General features: G+C 48.9%; 1 protein-coding gene across 2 annotated transcripts in view; it reads left to right on the forward strand.

The window, feature by feature from the left end:
* Positions 1–25,048, forward strand: part of LOC119972680 (collectin-10-like) — an 86,179-nt gene that overhangs the window by 20,005 nt on the left and 41,126 nt on the right. For both annotated transcript variants that reach the window (XM_038809784.1, XM_038809785.1), the window contains exon 3: positions 22,141–22,212. In XM_038809784.1, the coding sequence (XP_038665712.1) occupies positions 22,141–22,212 (72 nt within the window). The remainder of the gene's footprint in view (positions 1–22,140; positions 22,213–25,048) is intronic.

Here is a 25,048-nt window from a genome sequence, read left to right on the forward strand (position 1 = left end):
GTGGAGGCTGACACGGCCAACGCGGAGGGGAAAGAGTGCCCCAACAGCACAGGCCCAACCTGCGGATCGGTGGGCCCCGATCGCGGGCCAGGCTACCGTGGGGGCACCCCCCGGGGCCAGATCGCCCCGCACCCACCCCCAGGAACCCAGAGCCTGCCCACGCCGCCAGTCCCGCTGGTAAGGGAGGTGGTTTAATTCACACCGGCGGGACCGGCATTACAGCAGCGGGTCTTCGGCCCATCGTGGGCCAGAGAATCGCTGGGGGGGGGGGGGGGGGCGATGACCAGCGCGGCGCAATTCCCGCCCCCCGCCGAATCTCCGGTGCCGGAGAATTCGCCGACTGGCGGGGGCGTGATTCACGCCGCCCCCCGCCCCCCTGCCGCGTCGGAGAAATCCGCCAAACTTTTCAAGTGTGATCTAACCAAGATTTTATAAAGCTGCAGCAAACCTCGCGGCTCTTAAACGCAGTCCCCCGTTAATGAAAGCCAACACACCAAACGTCTTCTTAACGACCCTATCATCCTGGGTGGCAACTTTGAGGGATCTATGTACGTGGACCCCAAGATCCCTCTGTTGTTCCACACTTCCAAGAATCCTGCCTTTAACCCTGTATTCAGCATTCAAACTCGACCTTCCAAAATGAATCACTTCACATTTATCTAGGTTGAACTCCATCTGCCACTCCGCATCCCAGCTCTGTATCCTGTCAATGTCCTATTGTAACCTGCAACAACCCTCAACACTATCTACAACTCCCCCAACCTTTGTGTCATCGGCAAACTTACTAACCCACCTTTCCATTTCCTCATCCAAGTCATTTATAAAAACCACACAGAGTAGAGGTTGCAGAACAGATCCTTGCGGGACAACACTGGTCACCGACCTCCAGGCGGAATACTTTCCATCCACTACCACTCGCTGTCTTCTTTCAGCCAGCCAATTCTGTATCCAGACAGCCAAATTTCCCTGTATCCCATGCCCCCTGACTTTCTGAATGAGCCTATCATGGGGAACCTTATCAAATTAATTGTCGGCACCTTGCCCGGGGCGTTCTTGCGGCCCGTGGGACGGGAGAATCCAGCCCACTTTTTTGGGCCCTCGGTAGTTTCTCACCGGTTTAGCCCACACTTAGAATTTTTTTTAGCACTGGGGAGCTGAACTCCGAGATCGGGCCGCCATTTTGAAAGGGTGCCCCAATCTCTAAGTTAACTTGTGTGTCCCCCACACCTCCACCCATGGGCAATGTCACCCCCCCACACACATGGACGCTACCCCACACCCTCCAAGTGAGGACACTCCTCTATGGGGTTCCCCCCTCTTCAGGCCCTTCAGCACCCTGACAGCATCCCCTTCCTTCTAGGACCCTCATCCATCACCCACCCAACCTCCCGGAGCTTACTCCACGTAACTTACCTGCCCTGCACACGTTCCCCGCGGCGTTGTGAGCTCACCCCATCAGGGATGGAGCATCGGGAGAGGGCCTTCAGGGAAACCTGCGTAAAACAGGCACCATCCCCGATTCTATCGTAAAAAGGGATTCTCCGCCCGATCGCCGATTACGAAATCGGCATCGAGAAACGGAGAATCTTGCCTTTGGTATTGTCCTTCTGGAGACAGTAGAGAATGTGTGTATTCTGCTGGCAGGTTTATGGGGGTGAATTGTTGTGCTTTGAGACCATCAGACAATGTGGGAATGGCCTCCGTCATTTCTTCATTATGATATCCTGCACATTGTTTGTGTGTCTCCCATTTCTTAATTTTAAATGTTCTCATGTAAAGCTGTGTTTCTCTCTGTGTATTTCACCACTCTAGCTGCTGGTCCCGACTGGCACTCTGAGAAAATCAGTCTCTCCCTTTTGGGTCTAACCATTAGGTTACGTTAGCCAGTTAATCTGCGTCCAATGGTTCTGTCATTGCTCCGGGGTTCCTACCCAAACAAACCCTATGGGCCATGGCATCATCTGAACCTCTCCCCAGGTATGAAGCTTCCTAATGTCCGAGACTCCTGTCTTTCTGGTGGCGCGCAGCCACCAAGACAAGCGGCTGGGATCCTATTACATTAATATTGTGTCCTGTCACAGCAGCCCGATGTTCCTCTAGCATTATTTTAGTTTGATGTTTAAGGGCTTTCCTCTTACGAGTAATTCCCCGTGCTAATGCTAACACTAGCTGCATTGTGATGATTTCATGAAAGATGATTCTTATCCAAGAGTATATATCTATATTTAGCTCCCAGTCCCACACTTGTTCCCATCATGTCCAGGCCCATAACTTTTCTGTATATACAACAAAGTGGTCAGGTCTCAATCAACGTCTCTGACACGCTCCATGGTACCTGAGAGCAGTGTGAGGAATCGAGTGGGGCAATTCCCCTGCCTTCCTGACAGTCTGAGCAAGATTAGACATGACGTGCGGTAGGTGATGGAATAATGTTACATGTTACAAACAGAATTTTAAAAAATGAATCCAATACCAAGGGCGAGATTCTCCATTTCCATCACCTACCGCCCGTCATGTCTAATCTTGCTCAGACTGTCAGGAAGGCAGGGGAATTGCCCGACTCGATTCCTCACACTGCTCTATGGTATCATGGAGCGTGTCAGAGATGTTGATTGAGACCTGACCTCTTTGTTGTATGTACACCATCCGCGTAGGTCCGAAAGTAACTGGGAGCCGGGGTCGAAAGCAGAAGTTGGGGGTGGTAATGTTGTAATGTAGGCTACCGTACAGGTATGAGCCCTGAATAGTTGTCACACAGTATTCCCCCTGCCCCTAGTATCCTGAGTGGGTTTGATGGTTTTCTTTGTGGGTAATTTCTAACATGCCGCCGCCATCTGTTCGGTTACATCCGCATTCGTCCAAAGCTCCCGTTCTGACTGTGCGGGGCAAATCGTGAGGCCTCCTTTCTTCCTACACCCAGTCAGTGATGCTCCATCTATGCATCTGTTCTTGTGTATGGCATGCATGTCTATGGGGTAATACCGGTGGGAGTCATTGTCTCGGATTAACCCAATGTTTTCCACTTGGTACTGAGGGTATGATTCAGTGTCTGCAGTGACTGAGGGGATTTCCAATACCATACCCATTACACCTCTTTATTTATGACACATTCCAGAATTACTGGCACAACCTGGTCATTAGTTTCAATGTGCTGGTGTCAATGAAGCCTGGGTTCTTGGCCATTCCGTACAATTGGGTACTGTTCATCCAGTTCAGTACCTCCCCCCTTTGTATTTGGGCCAGATTGTGTTTTAGTTACCCAATCATCCCCTGGCCTTTTTAGGTACTGTCCTCTTGTTGTTCCTCATTTCTATTAATGATCGGGAGTCGTGTCATGGGTCTCTATAACATGTATACTTTCCAATAGGAATGCCACACTCTTGCATCCTTGGGCTGCCATCATTTCATTGCCTCTCTCTGCTCTCAAGAGCAGCTATCATATGATCCCCGATTTCTAACCTTTGAGTTGAGTTACATAGAACATACAGTGGAGAAGGAGGCCATTCGGCCCATCAAGCCTGCACCGACCCACTTTAAGCCCTCACTTCCACCCTACCCCCGTAATCCAATCACCCCATCTAACCTTTTTGGACACTAAGGGCAATTTAGCATTTTAGCTGGGGTTGGGATGCGTGTCCGTGCCCCTGGCCAGTCCCTCCCTAGTCGGTGAACTTGGAGGCGGTCAGAGCATCCTGTGTGCATTGGCCTTGGCGCACACATCGTCCAGCCTTCCATGCCAGCCCGGGCCCCATGACCTGCCCATCCTTGGCTCCCCCGCATCCTCCTCATCGGTCAAGGACCGGTGTTCATCCTCCTCCTCCAGCACATCACACCTCTGCTGCGCCATGTTGTGGAGGATACAGCAGGCCGTCACGATGCAGATGACCCTCTCAGTGTCATACTGGAGGGCCCCTCCCAGAGCCGGATGCTGAAGCACCGCTCAACCACACTTCTGGTCGCAGCATGGGCATCGTTGTAGCAGATCGCCGCATTGGTCGATGGCCACTGGATAGGCGTCATCAGTCACAACCACAGTGGATAATCCCTGTCGCCCAGAAGCCAACCCCCCAGACATGGGGGCATCTCCAACACGTCAGGAATCGTCAAATGTGCGAGGATGAAGGCGTCATGCAAACTGCCCGAGTGTTGGGTGCAGCTCCACGTTCATCGAGTGGAACCCCTTTCAGTTGGCGTAGGGCAGCCTTTCACTTGCAGGCACTCATCGGGGGACATGCATTCTGTCAATCAGCCCCTGGACCCGGGGCATCCTTTCGATGGCGGTAAATCCCACTGCCCGAGCATCCTAGTGGGCTCGGTCTCCATTGTAATGGATGAATTGTTCTGACTGGGCATGTAGGGCCTACGTGATGGCGTGGATACACTTGTGCACCGAGCTCTGTGAGATCCCAGGCAGATCCCCACTCGGCGCCTGGAAGGATCCATGCGTAAAGGTTCAGGGCAATCTTCACCATATGGCCACCGGGAGCGGGTGTCCTCCCTCATTCCCCCATGGTGCCAGGTGTGCCATCATCTGGCAGATATGTTGCACTGGCTACATGCTCAGCCAGAGTCTTCAATGGCATGCCCGGTCTGGCAGGTCTTTGAATGTCATGCGCCATGCGCTGCCGGTGCACACAAGGCATCATGCAGCGCCTCCTTTGCACCTCCTCTTCGACCCGTAGGGTAGCCGACTCCCCTTCCTCATCGGCTGCATCCTGTTCCTCTGGGGCAGGCTCTGCTGCTGCTGCATTCCCCTCCATGAGCAGTGGCAACTCGTACATACTCAGTGCATCCCCCTGTGGCAGCTCGGAGGAAGACCATCATTGCTGGAAGAATTCCATTATCCATTGTGTGCAGAGGGTGAAAGGCCGACATGTTAGTATGGTTTGCACTCCTGTTCCCAACCAGGTCCACCGGGCAACATGGTGACCCCAGCTGGCACTGTGGGCTCTGCCCCCTCTCCATCTCTGCAAACCTGGCCCCATCAGTGTCCGGCACCATGGGGGCCTCTGGCCCTGGCACCTATCCCTGCTGCCAGTCCCTGCTGCCAGGGGTACCATTGGTTGCTGATGCCCTTGCCAGCGGCACACTCCATGGCCCCTGCCCAACGCCCCCCCTGTAGGGGCTACTGTGGGCATTGCCCTGGGTTGGCTGCCTGCCGGCAGGTGGTAGAAAGTTGGGTGGTGTGGGGTATAGCGGAAGGTGGTGTGCGGGTGTGGGGCCATATAGCTGGTGTCACTCTACTGAACCAGGGGCTAAGGTGGGTGGTCAGTGGGTTGTGCAGGAAGATGACTACTTTGCAGCCCGCGGCAATGGGTGGTCCATTATTGACCACCGCCAACGTCTCGTGGGGGATTTCCTGGCCTCAAGGCCTGTTTCCCCAGCAGCCCCACCCCGGCGCCTTTTCATGTCCTACCTCCTCTCTTTCCCTTATCAGCCACGTTGCTGGTGTCACGATTTTTAAAAGTACAAATGAACTGTGTCATTGGGAATTCGGCCCATCGGAGGTGGAGAATCACGAAAGCCCCGGAGAATACTGGGTTGGGCTCGCTAATGATATGTAAATGGCCTTTACTGTACATGCGTTCCAGAATTCATTGACGCCGCTGTTGAGGCGACGGAGAATGGATATTTGTCTTCAAATCAGCGCCCGCTGCGATTCCGGCGTTGGAACTGATTCTCCGCCCAATCGCTCATCCCGATTTTGCCATTGGCCAACAGAGAGTCCCGCCCCAAGTCTTTAGTCCATGAATGTTGTTGGGAAATCTGCATTGTTCCATTTGCAGTTACCTGCAAGAAAAAGACACAAATGATCCATTTTGTTCTAGGCAAAATGGGTTAATGAATCCAAACATAACTTCAATTTTTTTACGTCCAATATAAATAAATTTAAAAATAAATAGAGGCTGATTCATGTCAAATTCTCATGTTATTTTTTCCATACTTCCTCAGATTGGATTTCATTCTTTTCTGCCAGTATTTTAAATTACCCATCCAATTGTTCAAAATGTCAAACTTTCATTTCTCCCTTGCTTTTAGAAGCTCATGTTTGAATTAGCGGTGTCCAATTTCAAAATTTTCCTTTTTTAGGGACAAATTTGCTAAATCTTTAAACATTGCAACAAGTTTCTGACCCAAGATGAATCCAATTTAAGATTAGCCATAATCACTTGCAATATTCTAAATTCCAATCTACCTAACTCCCATTCAGACTATCTTGTTCTCACATGTATACATTTGTATCTGGATTAAAATTCCTGCATTTTTATAAAAATTTCCCTGAAGTCATGATTCTTGCCAGTGAGCGTTGCTCCCGGTTCATATCTTGTGTTTCTCGGCCGCGCGTATTCAGTTTGGCGGCAGGATTCTATCTTCCTGCCAATTGCCAATGAGATGTTATGGACACCTGGTCAGCTCTCAAGAGTGGCTAAGTGACTGGACCACGTGCCATAACTTCTTCAAGTTTTAATACATTGCGGAAAGAACGATTCGTTCCAGGAGTGATAATGTAAGAAATAGGGCTCGGTTATTTTAGAAACAAACTTTCTAACAATGAAGGGGGAAAAAAATATTTATACTTTTACTTCTGCTCTAACATCAACAGATTACATGCAGTTTCTTAACCTGAACACATTAATCCCCATTAAACATCACTTTAAATAACCATGCCGCTCTCAGGCTGCTTACACAGAGAGACCAAGGCAATACTTGCATTTACTTTTTTTCAAAATAAATTTAGAGTATCCAATTCATTTTTCCAATTAAGGGGTAATTTAGTGTGGCCAAGCTGCCTACCCTACACATCATTGCGTTGTGGGGGCAAAACCCACACAAACACGGTGAGAATGTGCAAACTCCACACGGACAGTGACCCAGGGCCGGGAATGAACCTGGGACCTTGGTGCAATAAGGCAGCAGTGCTAACCATCGTGCCACCCTGCTGCCCTTAGTACTTCCATTTACAAAGCACATTTACCTCTGTTAGGGACATTTGTTCAGAACCATTTCTCCAAAGCCTGCCTCAGTGGCAACTTTCATGACTTCTCAGTTTGATTTCCATAGCCTTTTCCCAGTAACTGTTCAGAACAGCATTCTTTCTCTCTCTCTCTAGCTCCTCAAACAAAGGTTCTCTCATTTCCCAAACTTGAACCTATCATTGTTATTTTGGCTGATTGCCCACTCCTGTTTATACAACAGAACAGAGCTAGATCATTTATCTGCAACCTACCTTCCATTGATGGACAAATAGGTCACGGGACTCTGTGACGGGCTAATGGCCTGCAAAACAAGGTTGTCCTGAATAACAATGGATCTTGAGTGGATCATCCTGGCTCAACCGGGGCATACTGTGTACTCACACTAATGAGGTTAAGTCTGAATGGGACAAGGCATCACAGGCTGTGGGTATAACCCTCTGACTCTGCTGCCAGCAGTCTTGTCCCTCCATCTGTTTAAATCTAAATTGCCTGCTACATTTTGGACCCCATTTCTGGACGCAAGTTCCTAATATCTCCCAATCATGACAGATTTCCCATTGTGACCATCCCATGCCGCCACGTAACCCACTGGCGGGGGTGAGCCACTAGTGCAAAAATCGAATCGCAACGACTGGAGAATTCCAGCCATTAATTACGTCTTCATTTTAGATCACCATTTTCATTGTGAAATTTACTTTAACTCAAAACTAGTAAAAGTTATTACTTTAAAAATAACAATTTCAGGAGAAATTTAAAACACACTCAGTCACACAAATTATTTTATCACACAAATTCTCTCATTTTGGAAGTCTCCACCTATCTTCAATATTCCTTTAACTTTAAACTCAAATTAGTGAACAGAGTGCATGTTTTGCAAAGAAACAATTTCAGTCTCAAGTCCTGAAGATTTCTCTCTTCAAGGTAACTCTTGAAACAACTGTAAGCAGGAACTCAAGGAAAAGTGAATTTTCACAGTACAACATGCTAACTTTGCAGTCTCGTACAGCATGGAGAGGAGTGCCCATATCTCTTATTCGCTCAGAACAAAAGCACAATTGTTTCTTTTTACAGTCCAATAACCATGTTATCATAACATCTTTCTCACTTACACCAATTACTAAAATAATACGGCTTTTGAAAACACATTAAACAACCAACTGTTTTAAAACCAAGTACTAAACAGACCACAACAGGTTAAAAAAAAAACTTTTAAGAGACAGAGACAGTGGATTTCAAATGCACAGATAAATCAGATCAGATCACACAAGGCAATCTCTTTCTCTCTCACACAGCACAACAGCACTGAACCATTGGCTTTAACACTTCCAACATTCACACAGTGACAGACATTGGAGCACAAACATACATAATCAAACAGGACACTCTATACATGAATAGACACTGAATCCACTCACATACACACAAGCATAATTTTACCGTACACACAGCTTTTTAAACCTCCCATGTGAACCTTCCAATTTGACTTAGTTTAACCATTATCTCTCCACCTTTTCTATTTGTTTATTCCCTTCGCAACACCTTGTTATCAGAATGAGGGCTTTTATCCTCTTTTTGTGTTTTTTTCTGGAATCCCACCATTTCTCTAATCGGCAGGTGTGTCGAAACGTTTCCAATTGTTCTTTATCATTTTGTCTCTCAATTTCTTATTTTTGCCAGCTAAATGCTGTGTCAGGGATTCCTCCGGTCCCGACTCAAGTTCCTCACTGCTAGCCATCTCTAGGTAAGGCGGTCGGGAATGGTTGTCATCAGCAGTGTGGTTTTATCTGAGTCCTCTTGGTCCAAACTCGTTACTTGCGACTAACACCGAATGTAATTGTAACAATTTATAATACAATAGTTTTCACTCCGCCCTTACCACCCCTTAAACCATTGCTTGGAGTCTAGATTTTGAGCACATGGTGCATCTGACACTTCCTGGGCTGGAACGGAGTCAGATTTAGTATGAACAGTAATGTACTCATATACTGACTTTTCCCAGTTCCCTGGTGGTGTCCTGCATCATTGTATCCTGCTGACAGGGGCTGGTTTAGCTCGCTCGAGGGGCTGGTTTAGCTCACTGGGCTAAATCGCTGGCTTTTAAAGCAGACCAAGCAGGCCAGCAGCACGGTTCGATTCCCGTACCAGCCTCCCCGGACAGGCGCCGGAATGTGGCGACTAGGGGCTTTTCACAGTAACTTCACTGAAGCCTACTCGTGACAATAAGTGATTTTCATTTCATTTTCACTACGTCAATTGAAAGGTCAAATAAATAAATAAGATTTCAACACTCAGGCACCACATGCAATGTTCAAGTGTTTTTATTACACATGCAGGGAGCAAACACTAGCCATCCAGGCATTTCTCCACTGAGGTTCAAATCAGCACAGTTTATCTATGTTTTCATTATCAGTTACAGTTAATGATATTAAGTCGACAGCACAATCACCGCCGGTGGGCTAGTAATTTTGTCCCTGTACAGTAATGCAGAGGCTCGGTATTGTCCTTCTGGAGACAGTAGAGAATGTGTGTATTCTGCAGGAGTGAATTGATGAATTTTGAGACCCTCGGACAATGTGGCAATGGGCTTCCCATTTCGTAATTAGGTTATCCTGCACATTGTTTGTGTGTCTCCCATTTCTAAATGCAGCACGGTAGCATTGTGGATAGCACAATCGCTTCACAGCTTCAGGGTCCCAGGTTCGATTCCGGCTTGGGTCACTGTCTGTGCGGAGTCTGCACATCCTCCCCGTGTGTGCGTGGGTTTCCTCCGGGTGCTCCGGTTTCCTCCCACAGTCCAATGGTGTGCAGGTTAGTTGGATTGGCCATGCTAAATTGCCCTTAGTGTCCAAAAAAGTGTAGGTGGGGTAACTGGGTTACAGGAATAGGGATGCGTGGGCTAAAGTGGGGTGTTATTTCCAAGGGCCGGTGCAGACTCGATGTGCCAGATGGCCTCCTTCTGCATTGTAAATTCTATGACTTGTATCAAAATTCCAACTTTCACACATTGTTTAACAAAAGCACTCTTTTCCCTGAGCAATCTGTAGTCCAGAATAGGCAATGTAAATGAAATGGTACAAGGGCAAAAGGGCAGAAATATGTATAAGTAAACAAGTCTCCTTGGCTTTATTAATAGAAGCATTGAGTACAATTAAGGTAAGGAAATTATGCTAAACCTTTATAAATACTTGTTAGGTTTCAGTTGGAGGAATGTAGCCAATTCTGGATACCGTTGACTGGATTCTCCGATCGCCGATGCCAAAATCGCATTCAGTGATGGACCGGAGAATCCACATTTACGCTAAAATTGAGGGGCGGCGATGTTCCACTCCCTCAAAAACAGCGGGGAGTACGGCGCACGCCGTTTGGATGGCCTCAGGACGTCACCTGAGGCCCTCCCCTGATGCTCCACCCCCGATGCGCCGAATCCACGACGGCGTCGCTCGCACATGCTCACACCGTTGCGGCTGCGGACTGGGTCCAATGCTGCCACAGTCATGCGGGTGGTGAGGCTAGTTTGAGGGGAGCAGTTTTTGGCAGGTCAGTTCCACGCTATGTCATATAGTCCGGTGCTATGTTACGGCCACAGGCCACCACCATATGCATTCACGGCCACGGACCTGGCCATTCTCCAGCTGTATCCGTAGGTAAAACCGGGGGCTTCACGCTGAGCAGCTGCTAGCCCCCCACTGAGCAGGGGATCAGTGCGGGGGCGGTGCCAACTTTCTGGTCATAAGACCAGACGGATCCTGCAGACATAGCCGCAGGATCGGAGTATCCAGCCCTATGTAACGGAAATCTCTCTCCCTTTGTTGTCATTCCAGTAAATTTCCTCTTCCTTCTCCCTCAAGCTTTGATATACTTCCTAACATGTGGGGCTGTAATCTACGATCCTGCGGCAACCAGAGAATCCAACGCTTAAACTTTCTTAGTGTCACAGGTAGGCTTACATCAGGGGTGGGCAAACTTTTCCATGCAAGGGCCGCATTCAGAAATTCACAATTCACAAAGGGCCGCATAGTATATTAAGTAAAATAATTACGTCACCCGGTTATGATTCTGGGCGCCTCATATAGAACATAGAACAGTACAGCACAGAACAGGCCCTTCGGCCCTCGACGTTGTGCCAAGCAATGATCACCCTACTCAAGTCAACGTATCCACCCTATACCAGTAAGTAACCCAACAGCCCCCCCACCCATTAACTTTTTTAAAAAAATTTAAAAAAAAAAAAAAAATTTTTTTTTAAAAAAAAATTTTTTTTTTATTTTTTTTAATGACTTGGTGGGCCGCAGAAATACCTTTGGCGGGCCGCATGCGGCCCGCGGGCCGTAGTTTGCCCACCCCTGGCTTACATTAACACTGCAATGAAGTTACTGTGAAAATCCCCAAGTCACCACACTCCGGTACCTGTTCGGGTACACTGAAGGAGAATTCAGAATGTCCAATTCACCTAACAAGCACGTCTTAGGGGCAGCACGCTAACGCAGTGGTTAGCACTGCGGCCTTGCGGCACTGAGGTCCCAGGTTCGATCCTGGCTCTGGGTCACTGTCGGTGTGGAGTTTGCACATTCTCCCCATGTATGCGTGGGTTTCACCCCCACAACGCAAAGATATGCAGGGTAGGGGGATTGACCACACTACTAAATTGCCCCTTAATTGGGAAATAAATGAATTGGGTACTCTAAATTTAAAAAACAAAATAAAAAAAAACTCTCCAGTTGCACAGACCACTTTTCTCTCCAAATACTGAGGGCGAGATTCTCCCAAAACGGGAGAAATCGTAAAGCTGGTGTAAAACCCCGGCGGGTTTTACGGCAGCGCGCCCCTTCCCGACCGGGGACCGATTCTGGTCCCCGGTCGGGGCTAGCAGCCCGACGCCGTAGGCTCCGGCAAGACGGGCTTAACGAAAATCGTTAAGCCCGCTTGCCGGAGTTAGCGCCGGCTGACGCGTCATATGACGTCAGCCGCGCATGCGCAGTTTGGAAGACTCCAACCCGCGCATGCGCGGGTGACGTCATCGCGTTTTTGCACGAAACCCGCGCATGCACGGGCCGGGTTGCCCCTCAGCCACCCCGCGAATGAATACTGCGGGGCGGCGGAAGGACAAGTAGTGCGCGGGCATCGGGCCCGTGGTACGGCCGTGCCAATCGGTGCCATGGTTATGAATAGCGAGTTTGTGACGCCGTTTTTATGAACGGCAAGACCAGGTGTGTTTGCCGTTCGTAAAAACGGCGGAAAGGGCTGGGACTTCGGCCCATCTAACAGCTGAGAATCGCTGCCGGCCGTAAAAAAACGGCGGCAGCGATTCGGGTCGGGACTTCGGCGGGGGGGTGGGAGAATAGCGGGAGGGCGGCAAAAATGTCGGGAAGGCCCTCCCGCTATTCTCCCACCCGTCGTGGGGGGCGGAGAATTTCGCCCTGAGTCTCTCAGAGAAAACCTGCGCAGTTTGTTTTTTGGCCACTTCGTTCTCCCGTTTGTGGTGCGCATGCGTGGGACCCCAGGAAAAGCGCGCCTTTAAACGTTCCTTCAGAGGAGCCGGCACCCGTTGTAGTGCATGGATCACAGGTGTGGCATCAGGCCTGAGTAAGATCATGTAGCAATTCGTCAGCGTACCCATTCCACTAAACACATCCGGGTATTGTGCCAGGATGTCATCAATGTCAGCCTGAAGATCCACATTGGCAAAGGACATGGCATGGATTCGCTGCACGCGATTGAGTAGCTTGCATGCATGGGCACCGAGCAGGGATGCCTTATCAGGCTTGATGATTTTGAATCGCAATGTGGCATTGATGGTCTTGTTGGAGACAAATAGATGACAAGATCCTAATGCAGTTATGGCATTGCCATTATAATCAAGGAGCTGGCAGGCCGGCGGAAGAATCTTGGGTTACTTTTTAATGCGGTCAAAATCTGCTTGAGAGATGAGATTGGCAGAAGCACCCAGTGTCCAGCTTGAACCGGATGCTGCATTGATTAATGGGAACGACAGCACTCCATTCGTCCGCAGAATCCACGTTGAGGATAGATAGGCATCTTGCTGAATTTGAGGAGGCATATTCACATGTGGTGATGATGCCCACACGATAGGGAGACTCCAGGCAGTCGTCCTCTGGATCCGTAGTGCTACCTGGATCAGAATCCAGTAGTCCTTGCTGCACACATCGAACGGGCTTGTGTTGGAAATGGGATCGCTGGCCATTGACCAGTGGTGCAGATCTGCACAAGGCTGCATAATGTCCAGGCTTCCCACAATTTAAACATCGCCTGCCTCTTGCAGGGCATTGCCGCTTTAAGTGGGCGGTGCCGAAGTTCGGGCACGTCATGACGGTGACGTCGTTACGCTCCGTGCGTCGTCGCACATGCGTAGTGCGGTCAGCTGACGTTCGCACCTGTGCAGTTTGGTCTTTGGTTCTCCAGTTCATGTTGCGCATGCGCGGGACCTCGGGAAAAGCGCGCAAAGCGGCCGCTTTCATCGATACTGAGGAGCCGCATCCGGGCGATGGCCTGTACACTCTCTGCCTCGTGGGAGGCAAGTTGTTCATGTTCTGCCGATTTAAGATGTGAGTACCGACTTCTTGCCTGTTTATGCACTTTACACATCTCGATTGCGACTGGCAGGGTCATGTTTTTAATTTTAAGGAGCTGCTCCCGCAAAGCGTCGGAGTGAACCCCAAACACGATCTGATCAGCGGTGTCACCATAATTGCAGGACTGCGCTAAAATACGGAGGTGATTTGGAAAGGTTCATCCTTACCCTGAAGGCGTTGCTGGAAGACATAGCGCTCAAAGCTCTCGTTCGTTTCGACTTCACAGTGACTGTCGAATTTGGCTAAAATGGTCTTGAACTTGGTCTTGTCCTCGCCGTCGGCAAAAGTGAGTGAGTTGAAGATTTGGATGGCTTGGTCCCCCGCAGTCGATAGGAGCATTGGACGCATCCTCGAGGCCCGAGGCCTCAATGTAGAGACAGAGCCTCTGCTTGAAGACCTGCCAGTTAGCACTGAGATTGTTGGAGATCTGTAGCTGTGGAGGGGCCTGGATCTTCTCCATGCCGCTGGAAGGCACTTGCTGGTCGTCACTGAATCACTCAAGGTAAATCAATTAGATAAAGTAGACTACTGGTACCATGTTGTGTTATTCACCCTGGGGTAACACGGACTGCAACTGGATGCAGTTGTACTGGAAAGTAGACACCAAACTTGGTTCAATACGATTTATTGAACTTCTGTAACAGTGCACACATCTTGCTGTGGGCTGACACTCTACTAATTTAAGTGTGCTAACTATAACTAACTAAGCCAGACTACCTCTGAGCCACGTGTAGAAGGTGCTAACGGATATATACACCCTGACTGTCACTACAGTTGTCACCAGTCGAAAGAGACAGAGTGCTGATGCCTTGTGTGTTTTATAGTGGGAAACCCCCCTCTAGTATTCTGCCTGGTGATTGGTTGTGTTCTGTCTAGTGTGTTGATTGGCTGTACCGGGTGTCTGTCACTGCCTGTCTGTATCTCATTATATGCATGAGTGCATATTATTACAGTGCTCACTGCTGCCATTGCGTTGGTGGAGGAGGAAATGAATATATAAGGTGTGGCCAGGTTGTCATTAGTGGACTGATTTGCGTTATTGATGCTTGAAAGTACTGGCAAATTAAATATACTCATGGCATTGAGTCAAGGACAAAGAGAGAGACGCCATGCATTTTAGTGAACTTTGGGAATAATCTGCTTGTCATAATATACATCCATGTATATAATGGAGTGTAGACAGGCAGTGATTGACACACAGGATGACCAGTGAGCACACGGAACACAGCAGCCAATCACTAGACAGGACACGACCACTATAAAGCCAGAGGACACTAGTTTTCCCGCTCTCTCGGGATCCAGCCTCTGAGACAGTCAGAGCTCATGAGCATAGCCAGTGCAAACACCATGTGGTAGTCAGTTAGCCTGGTCAGGCTAGCCTCAGGTCTCCAGTCAAGTCAGCATAGTGTCAACCCACAGTTGAACATGTTAGATAAAATCGTGTTGCATCTCATCAAGTGTTGGAAGTCTGTCTCTCGCTACACTGCATCAAACGCCGTCCACATAGACCCAGCCTGCCCAACACATCACTGCTGTCTGGAATTTTCATCTTCTGAACAAGGAAACATTCACTTTCCAGGAATTCCCCCGTCGTGGTTTAAACAATAACATCAAGACATTAATAAAATGACTCTACATCCTTTTTTCTTACGTGGGAGTTTATTGCTTTTCCAAGTAAAATGCTTTGTTTCAATGGAATGTGCAATAACACCGCAGTCAAATCCAAAAAGTTAAAAAAATATTAGTTTTAAACAATTTGGACTCAAGCTTGAATTAATTGAACCTCATTTGAACTCATGGAAATTTGCAATCCTGATAAATAAATGCTCATGTATTGATTAGACTTTTCCACATTTCCAAATGTTGTCACGCTCAGTACAGCCATGGCAATATTGTACATTATGGGCTGTAAGATCATACCTTGTGAAAATTTGTTACCACAGGCAATAGTTGAGTACAAAACATTGTACGGTTTCAAAAGCAGTTACATATAGCACTTAGGGCGAAGGGGATCAAAGGATATGAGGGACGACAGGATTAGGTTCTTGAATTGGATGATCAGTCATGATCATAATGAATGGCGGAGCAGGCTCGAAGGGCCAAATGGCCTCCTCCTGCTGTTATTTTGTATATGTTTCTATGTTTCTAAAATGGTCACAAACTCGGTTAAGCTGGCTGTAACGGAAGACAGACATTTAAACTGTGGACAGTATTCAATTCTGGGGCCAATATATAATTAAACATAGAGCCGAAGAAGGGAACTTTGCAGCCACCTGTGAAGTTCAAACATTTCATTGCGTAGATGAACCAGCGTTTTGAGGAATTTGAGGCTGGATTCTCGGTTTTTGGGACTATGTCCCCACGTCATTATAAAAACTGTGGCCTTTCACGCCAGAAAAACTGTCATGAAAGGCCCCATATTCATAGCCATGCAAGGGGCTAGCAGTGACCCTTTGGGAAGCTCGCAACCTTTGCTGCAGATACGGGTCCCGGCACTTCCAGGTCAGAGGCCACGCATGCGCATGACGGCGGCCTCCAGCAGCGCGCCGTGTTCTATGGCAGACTCAGACTGCGGAGCTGGACCTCCCAAATTGTGCCCTCGATCGGTCGTGCACCTGACCCTGACCGTACGCCCAAAAATATCCCGGGCCCGTATAAGGCCCCCCCGCCCTCCGATCACCCCGCCCCCGACCATGGCGGCCGCAGACTGAGTCCGTAGCTGCCATGCTAGGGTCTCGATAGGTAGGACCACACTGTCGGAACTTTGGGCGATCGGAGGTGGAGAATGGTGGAGCGAGCCTCCAGCAATGGCTTTAGGTAGGGGATACGCGGCGTGGGGTACTCCCAGAGTATGCCGTTTTTCGGGGCCCGGAGAATCGGGGAACCGGCGCCGGTCCCGATTCCATATGCAGAAATGGATTCTCTGCCCTGGCGCGATTTCGGTGTCGGGCTGCGGAAAATCCAGCCCATGAAATCTCAAGATGTGGAGATGCCGGCGTTGGACTGGGGTGAGCACAGTAAGAAGTCTTACAACACCAGGTTAAAGTCCAACAGGTTTTTTCAAACACGAGCTTTCAGAGCGCAGCTCCTTCCTCAGGAGAATGGCCATTCACCTGAGGAAGGAGCTGCGCTCCGAAAGCTCGTGTTTGAAACAAACCTGTTGGACTTTAACTTGGTGTTGTAAGACTTAATGAAATCTCAAGACTAATTGGCCTCACAAGTGCTTTGTTGAACCAAGGACACTCTTTGAAATCTAACTGAGGCAGAGATATGAGTGAATCACCATTGTCAACTGCCTTTATATCATGGTGGCAGGGGCCCCAGAAGTGTTAACCCAGCAATCATGTGACAGAAACTAATTTTCAGACACCACAGGAAATCTGAGCAAAGCCTATCTGTGTGAGGAACATCTGAAACAGCTGTAACACCATGGCTGGAAGTTGTCGATAATGTAGACAAAGTATAGTACTTGTTTCAGCTTCCAGGTCCACTGAACCAATCTCCAATATTTGTCTACAAGAGGCATCACAGTTTCATGAGAATCCTTTGAAGACCTTCACTCCAAGAGGTCTACAAGATTATGAGGGGCATGGATAGAGTGGGTGAGCAGGCTCTCTTTCCCAAGGTGGAGGGGTCAGTCATCAGGGGGCATAGGTTTAAGGTCCATGGGCAATGTTTAGAGGAGATGTGCGAAGCATGTTTTTTACACAGAGGGTGTTGAGTGCCTGGAACACATTGCCAGGGGAGGTTGTGGAAGCAGATACATTAACGGCGTTCAAAAGGCATCTTGACAAATACATGGATAGGATGGAAATAGAGCGATACGCCATAAGGAAGTGCTGCGGGTTTTGGCCAAGGGTGGTATCATGAACAGTACAGACTTGGAGGGGCGAAGGGCCTGTTCCTGTGCTGTATTGTTCTTTGTTCTTAAAGTAACAACTCCACCAAGAAGACACTAGGCATGCATTAATATAAAGACCCAGTTATAATTCCATTTTTATGATTACAGCTTTAACTTAATCTGTGTCTGATCTTTGTGTCTGTCTTACTGTGAGTGAAATGAATGATTGAGACGTCGGGTTTAGATGTTCAGGGCTAGTGTGTGATAATAAATAACCTTCTTAATTTTTACAAAATCATCTGAAAGCCTGCTTCTGAAATTTATTTTAAATCAAGAACAATAATTTCTGAGAATAAGGAAGTACACATGACTGACATACAAATATCCTGACTGAAGACGGGAAGAAGCCATACTATTCTTCTCCGTAACAGTGCACTATCCAGAAATAATGGCCACAATTCTGGGTAGCCCCACTGATGCCAATGGTATGGATACTGGTTTAATGCATGTTTCATAAACTTATTGGTCTGTGTATGTGCACTGAATGCCAGCTGTTCAAGAAAGGCAGGAGAGAACAAAGATGGAACTACATTTAGCGTGATATCAGTAATTGGGAATATGCTGGAATCTATTATTATTATTAACAATTCACTTCAAAAAATATAGTATCATCAGACAAAGTCAACACAGTTTATGAATTATGTTTGAGAAACCTATGAGTTTTTTTAGGTTGTAACTAGAAGGGTAGATAATGGAGTCCCAGTAGATGTAGTACACTTGGGTTTCCAAAAGGAAAATGCCACATAAAAGTCCAATATGTAAGATAAAATCTTGCAATTGGAGGTATTATATTAACAAGGCTGAGGGATTCATTGACTAGAACAAAGAGTAGGGACAGACAGGGCATTATTTTAAGTTTGCAGTCTGTCACTAATCCATATCTATAGAATCCCCACAGTGCAGAAGGAAGCCATTAAGCTCATCGAGTCTGCACTGACCCTCCAAACAAGTTTCCGACCTGTCCCTGCCCTATCTGTGGACTGTGGTAGGAAACCGGAGCACCTGGAGAAAACCCATGCAAAGATTGGGAGAAAGTGCACACACCACACAGTCACCCAAGGCTGGAATTAATTTTATTTATTTATTATCAGGTGTACCAAGGTACAGTGAAAATTATTGTTCTGCTTACAGTCCAGACAGATCGCTGCATACATGACAACATAGAACATACTATAACTAACGGATATAGAAGATGTAGGAAGAGGATCTGTAGGGAAGAGCTCGCCGAGAGTCACCAAGCTCCGGCGCCATTTTGGAAAAATAATTTTTTGATCCACCTGCAGCCTGTTGTTGTTTTTCCCTTTTCTGGACTTATTCCTGCATCACCGCTATTGGCTTCTACTTTCTCTTATTTCTCCTCCTCTGCTCCTTCAGTCATTGCTGTTGGACATCTCCAGGGGTTTTCTCCCTGTTTCTGGCTCCTCCGCTGTCGCTCCTCCGGACTCCGGGCTCAGCCTGCTGCTGCTGAGGCCGGGCTGCTGAAGCTTGGCCACTCGTGTGATGAGTGAAGATGTTGCAGGAGGTCTGACTGCCCCTGGCTGCTGTGTCACGCTTCCTTCCATCGTGTCCGGGCCTCATTGTGCCAACCATACCCCTCCCCGACTGGACTGTCTCCCCGCCAGCGTCAACATCAGCAGCCCTGCCATCACGGGCCTACTGTTATCCCATCCCCGGTCTTGGCAAGAGCGTCCGCCTCGAATCCCGGTCTTTCGGAGCCTTTTCTTTTACATCCTCACTCGGTGTCCAGAATACCTGCATTGCCGGCTTGGATTCATCAGACTCTCGCTGTCCCCAGCCATTCCTCTGCTCCATTGGCTGAGTTTCCAGCCCCGCTCCAGCCAATGGTTCAGTCTGTCACCCTAGGGTCCTTGGTGTGGTGAGGCAGCAGTTCTAACTAAGTGAATGGGCTAGGGTCTAGCAGATGGAATACAATGTTGACAAATGAGGTTATCCATTTTGGTAGGGATAACAGCAAAAGGGATTATTATTTAAATGATAAAATATTAAAGCATGCTGCTGTGCAGAGAGACCTGGGTGTGCTAGTGCATGAGTCACAGAAAGTTGGTTTACAGGTGCAACAGGTGATTAAGAAGGCAAATGGAGTTTTATCCTTCAATGCTAGAGGGATGGAGTTTGAGACTAGGGAGGTTATGCTGCAATTGTATAAGGTGTTAGGGAGGCCACACCTGGACTATTATGTTCCGTTTTGGTCTCCTTACCTGAGAAAGGACGCACTGGCACTGGAGGGTGTGCAGCGGAGATTCACTAGGTTAATCCCTGATGTACTATCAATTACAACAAGACGAGAGTAGAGAGTAATCAAGGCTTTGTTAAGCAGAGATGTGTTGCCTCCTGCAGCTGCTGCCAGAAATGGGAGCAGCTCGGTGTGCACACATATTTATACTCCGCCTACAGAGCAGAGCCAGCAGACAGGGCTCTACCCCCCAGTACCTGTAGTACAGGAGCCTTACTGTATTACCTCTAATACAAGTATTATACAAACAGTGGTGACTACCACATTCACCCCCTGTTAAAAAAGAGTCCAGTGGGGGTGGTGGAAAACTATTTACAGGTTTGTGAGGATTTAAGGTTTGAAGTCTGGTGAAAATTTACAAATTTAGCCGGTCGGGTGCCTTAATCCTCCGTTGTGAGCGCCTCGGTCCGATGGTGATGCAGGCACCGGCTTGGACGCCTGTGACTCCGGGAGCATGTTGTCCTCATCTTCATTCCTGGGTGGAAACAGTGGGAGGACGGATCGTCCTGGGGCAGGGGCTGTAGTTAGGTGTGCTGGGGGGAGGGTGGGTGGCGCCGGGGCCATCGGAGGGGGTTGTTGGGTGGTGTGGGGATCCAGGTCTCTGAGGGAGACTGTGTCATGGTAGCTGTCGGGGTACGACACACAGGCGTACTGCGGGTTCGCATGCAGCAGTTGTACCCTCTCGAACAAAAGGGTCCGTCTTGTGGATCCGCACGTGTTTGCGGAGGAGGACAGTTCCTGGAGCTGCCAGCCACGTTGGGAGCGAAACCCCGGAGGTGGACTTCCTAGGGAAGGCAAGGAGACGTTCATGGGGGTTTCATTAGTCGCAGTGCAGAGTAGCGATCGGATGGAGTGAAGGCCGTCAGGGAGGACCTCCTGCCAGCGGGAGGCCACAGGGCCAGCAGGACGGCCTTCCAGACAGTCCCATTCTCCCTCTCCACCTGCCCGTTTCCCCAGGGGTTGTAGCTGGTCGTCCTGCTCGAGGCAATGCTCTTGCTGAGCAGGAATTGACACAGCTCATAACTCATAAAGGAGGATCCCCGGTGGCTGTGGACGTAAGCAGGGAAACCGAGCAGGGCGAAGATGGTGTTGAGTGCTTTAACGACCGTGGCAGACATCATATCGGTGTATGCAATGGCGAAGGGGAATCTGGAGTGTTCATCGACCACGTTCAGGAAGTACATGCTTCGGTCGGTGGAGGGGAGGGGCCCTTTGAAGTCCATGCTGAGGCGTTCAAAGTGGCGGGAGGCCTTCGCCAAGTGCGCTCGGTCTGGCCGGTAGAAGTGCGGTTTGCACTCCATGCAGACCTGGCAGTCTCTGGTGACAGCCCTGACCTCAATGGAGTAGAGCAGATTGCAGGCCTTTGTGAAGTGAAAGAACCAGGTGACCCCTGGGTGACAGAGGCCATCGTGTAGGGCATGGAGTCGGTACACTTGTGCGCTGGCATATGTACCTCGGGATAGTGCATCAGGTGGCTCGTTGAGCTTCCTGGGGCGATACAAAATCTCATAATTGTAGGTGGAGAGCTCTATCCTCCACCTCAAGATTTTATCATTTTTAATCTTGCCCCGCTGTGTGTTATTAAACATGAAGGCAACCGAACCGTTGGTCAGTGAGGAGAGTGAATCTCCTGCCGGCCAGGTAATGCCTCCAATGCCGCACAGCTTCTACGATGGCTTGAGCCTCCTTTTCGACAGAGGAGTGCTGAATTTTGGAGGCATGGAGGGTGCAGGAAAAGAATGCCACGGGTCTGCCTGCCTGGTTGAGAGTGGCGACCAGAGCGATGTCCAATGCATCGCTCTCCACCTAAAAAGGGAGGGTCTCGTCGACCGCATGCATCGTGGCCTTGGCGATGTTAGCCTTGATGCAGTTGAAGGCCTGGCGGGCTTCAGCTGTCAGGGGGAAAACTGTGGAGTGGATGAGTGGGCGGGCCTTGTTCGCATAGTTCGAGACCCACTGGGCATAATAGGAGAAAAACCCCAGGCATCGTTTCAGGGCCTTGGGTAGTGGGGGAGTGGGGGTTCCATTTTGTAATCGGAACGTGACCACCCCAGGTGACTACAGCATCATCTCTAATGGCCATCATAGACCCATTTATTTTCAAGTCATCCATCTTATTATGAATGCTTTGTGCAATTAGATAAAGTGACTTTAATAAACAAGATGTGGAGATGCCGGCGTTGGACTGGGGTGAGCACAGTAAGAAGTCTTACAACACCAGGTTAAAGTCCAACAGGTTTGTTTCAAACACGAGCTTTCGGAGCACGGCTCCTTCTTCAGGTGAATGCACCTGAAGAAGGAGCCGTGCTCCGAAAGCTCGTGTTTGAAACAAACCTGTTGGACTTTAACCTGGTGTTGTAAGACTTCTTACTTTAATAAACAAAACATGCATCTGAAGATTAATTTCTGTTTTTAAAGGTGAACAGGGTGAAACGGGACACTCCGGTGAAGCAGGAAAAACAGGAAAACTAGGTCCACCTGGATCAAAAGGTATGGTGCATGGTAAACAGAAATATATAGTCTGAAGGGATACTTGTAGTTACTAAAATGTGCTGATCAGAAGCCACATGCTGATAATATCACCGAACAGTAATGATCACAGGCAGGTTTTGATGCTTTCGATGCATTTCACAATAACAGGTGATGAGAGCACAGTTTACATTCATGGTATATCCTAGTGTGGAGTAACTCTCTCCCCAGAATTTCTTTCAACATAGCTGGGCTACCCTTCCTTTTGTACCTGACCATTTTGATTAATGTGAATTTTCAGCGTCTGGTGACTCATGGGCCTGGTTGTTGAAGGCTTCCTTAAACTTGGGGAACTTTCCAGATAGATTGGTCAGAATTTTATTGTCCCATCGTGGTGGGGGCAGGGCCCGAAAATGCAGCGAGCTGTGCAAATGTGCATTGACTAGGGCAGCGGGGCGGCACAGTGGTTAGCTCTCCACGGCAGGGATTCTCAGGAACCTCGCTTTCTCCGCTACACACAATTCTCCCTTCAGACTTTCTTCACTGTATCCAAAACTCATTACATTCACTTTCTTGCACTCTGCCTCTCTTCTTTTTGTTTTCGAGAATCTTCTCTGCTGGTTTCCCTCCTCCACTCTTGGCATCAGTCGATTTCTTGGTGTTCAGGTTCAATCTGGGCATCATTTTCAGTGTATTCTTTCCCTTACTGTGACTCTCAGTCGGTCACTGTCTTCCCTATACCCACTGTCGATCTACCTCCCATTCTCAGGATTCTCTCTCTCTCCTCTCTCTCTCTTTCTCCCTGATTCCCACTTGTTTGGTCTCTCATTTTGCTTTGCTACTACCCATGTATTTGTACTGTAGGTTGGTTTCGCACAGTTGGCTGGACAGCTGGTTTGTGATGCAGAGCAAGGCCAACAGCACGGGTTCAATTACGGGGTTATTGCTGAGGTTATTGATGAAGGCCTCATCTTCTCTACCTTGCCCCTTGCCTGAGGTGTGGCGATTCTCAGGCTAAATCACCATCAGTCAGCTCTCCCCCTCAAAAGAACTTTACTATTTGTACTATTGCTCTGTCTGCAATTTTCCATGTGTTCATTCTCCTACCTGAAATTTAAGGCTGAATTCTTTCCCAGGTTATGCTGAGCACCGATTATATATGAAATGAATGATCCCTCCATCCAACGGATTAGAATCACCTTCTATGTACTTCAGCTGTTCTTATAATGTCAGGCAGTATGACCAGTAAGTAGGGACACAACATGGAGCTGAAACCTTATCTAATAATCCTCATTGCCACAAGTAGGCTTACACTAACACTGCAGTGAAGTTACTGTGAAAAGCCCCTAGTCGCCACATTCCAGCGCCTGTTCGGATACACAGGGGGAGAATTCAGAATGTCCAAATTACGGAACAGTACGGGCTGGATTCTCCGCACCCTCGCTCCAAAATTGCAGCCGGCACGGGGGCGAAGAATCGATGCTCCAGCAAGAATCCAGGACCACGCCGGGTCACCGATTCTGTGGGCCCTGAAAAGCGGTGTCACCGGGGCCATTGCCAGAGGCCCGCTCCGCCACCCTCCGCCCCCGGCCAGCCAAAGTCCCGACGGCGTGGAACTAATGTGTTCCAGTCGGTCGGGATACACGCTTGGCGGCTGTGGACTCAGACTGCGGCCGCCCTGGTCGGGGGCCTTATAGGCAGCCGGGGAATGTTCGTGTTGGGGTTGTTGAAGGTCAGGTGTGCGGGCGATCGGGGGGCAATCTCCTTTGTGGGTCTACCTCCGTGTTCCGAGTCCGCCATGGAGCACGGCACGGCCTCTGACCCGGAAGTGCAGAGGCCCGTATCTGCAACAAAAGCTGCGAGATCTACTCTGGGTCCCTGCTGGGCTGGGAATCCGTGTCCCTTTGATTCAGGATTTTCAGGAGTAAAACTCTACCGTTTTGATCCCAGCGTGGGGACATAGTCCCAATAATGGAGGATCCAGCCCCACGTCTTTCGGGACCTGTGGGAGGAAACCGGACAACCCGGGGGAGACTCACAGAGATACAGGGAGAACGTGCAGACTCCGCATATACAGTGACCCAGGCCAAAAATCGATCCCGAGATCCTGGCGTTGTGAAGCAACAGTGCTAACTTCTGTGCTACCGTGCCGCCCTATGCCTGTCATTTGAGCCTTTGGAATGATGGATAAAAGTGAAGTATCTGCAACATTGGGTTAGGAGAGCGCTGGGCACATTGTTCCCGATTCTGTGGGCTTATCTAGAGGTTTATTTATCGCATCCCTTCGAACACAGTCCATTTTTTACCCCGAGGTGAAGCAGAAAATTGCTCAGGTCATCACCATCTCCCAGACCTGCACCACATACAGCAACAACAAGAGTGCCTTGGACCTGATGACCAGTTTCTTACCCGCAGTGGAGAGGGAGCGTAACTGCCACATACCAATGGTTTGGTTCATTATACCTACTTGCAGCTTCCAGTTTTTACCACATGCTTTAACACGTCCTTCCGAACCATAGCCCCAGTATGTTCAGGCCATCTGACCTGAGGGTGAAGGGTTTCAAGGATCAGTCAGCCCAGTTCACAAAGACATGTCCTCGCTCTTGCCATGATTTGGCACCCAAGGCCAGTTCGATCTGGTCACAGAAGTTGAACAGTGGAAATGGACATAAGACGGTGACATCATCCATGTACACAGAGGCTTTGACTTGAGTGCCTCCACAGCTTGGGGTAGCCACTCTTCTTATGCCCGAATGCTTCCTGATGGATTCATGGAAGGGTTCTATACAACATACAAACAAGACGGGAGAGGGCAGCCCTGTCTGACTACACATTCCCACCCATTGATTGAAACTGT

Source organism: Scyliorhinus canicula, chromosome 10 (assembly GCF_902713615.1).
Source record: "Scyliorhinus canicula chromosome 10, sScyCan1.1, whole genome shotgun sequence".
NCBI lineage: Eukaryota > Metazoa > Chordata > Chondrichthyes > Carcharhiniformes > Scyliorhinidae > Scyliorhinus > Scyliorhinus canicula.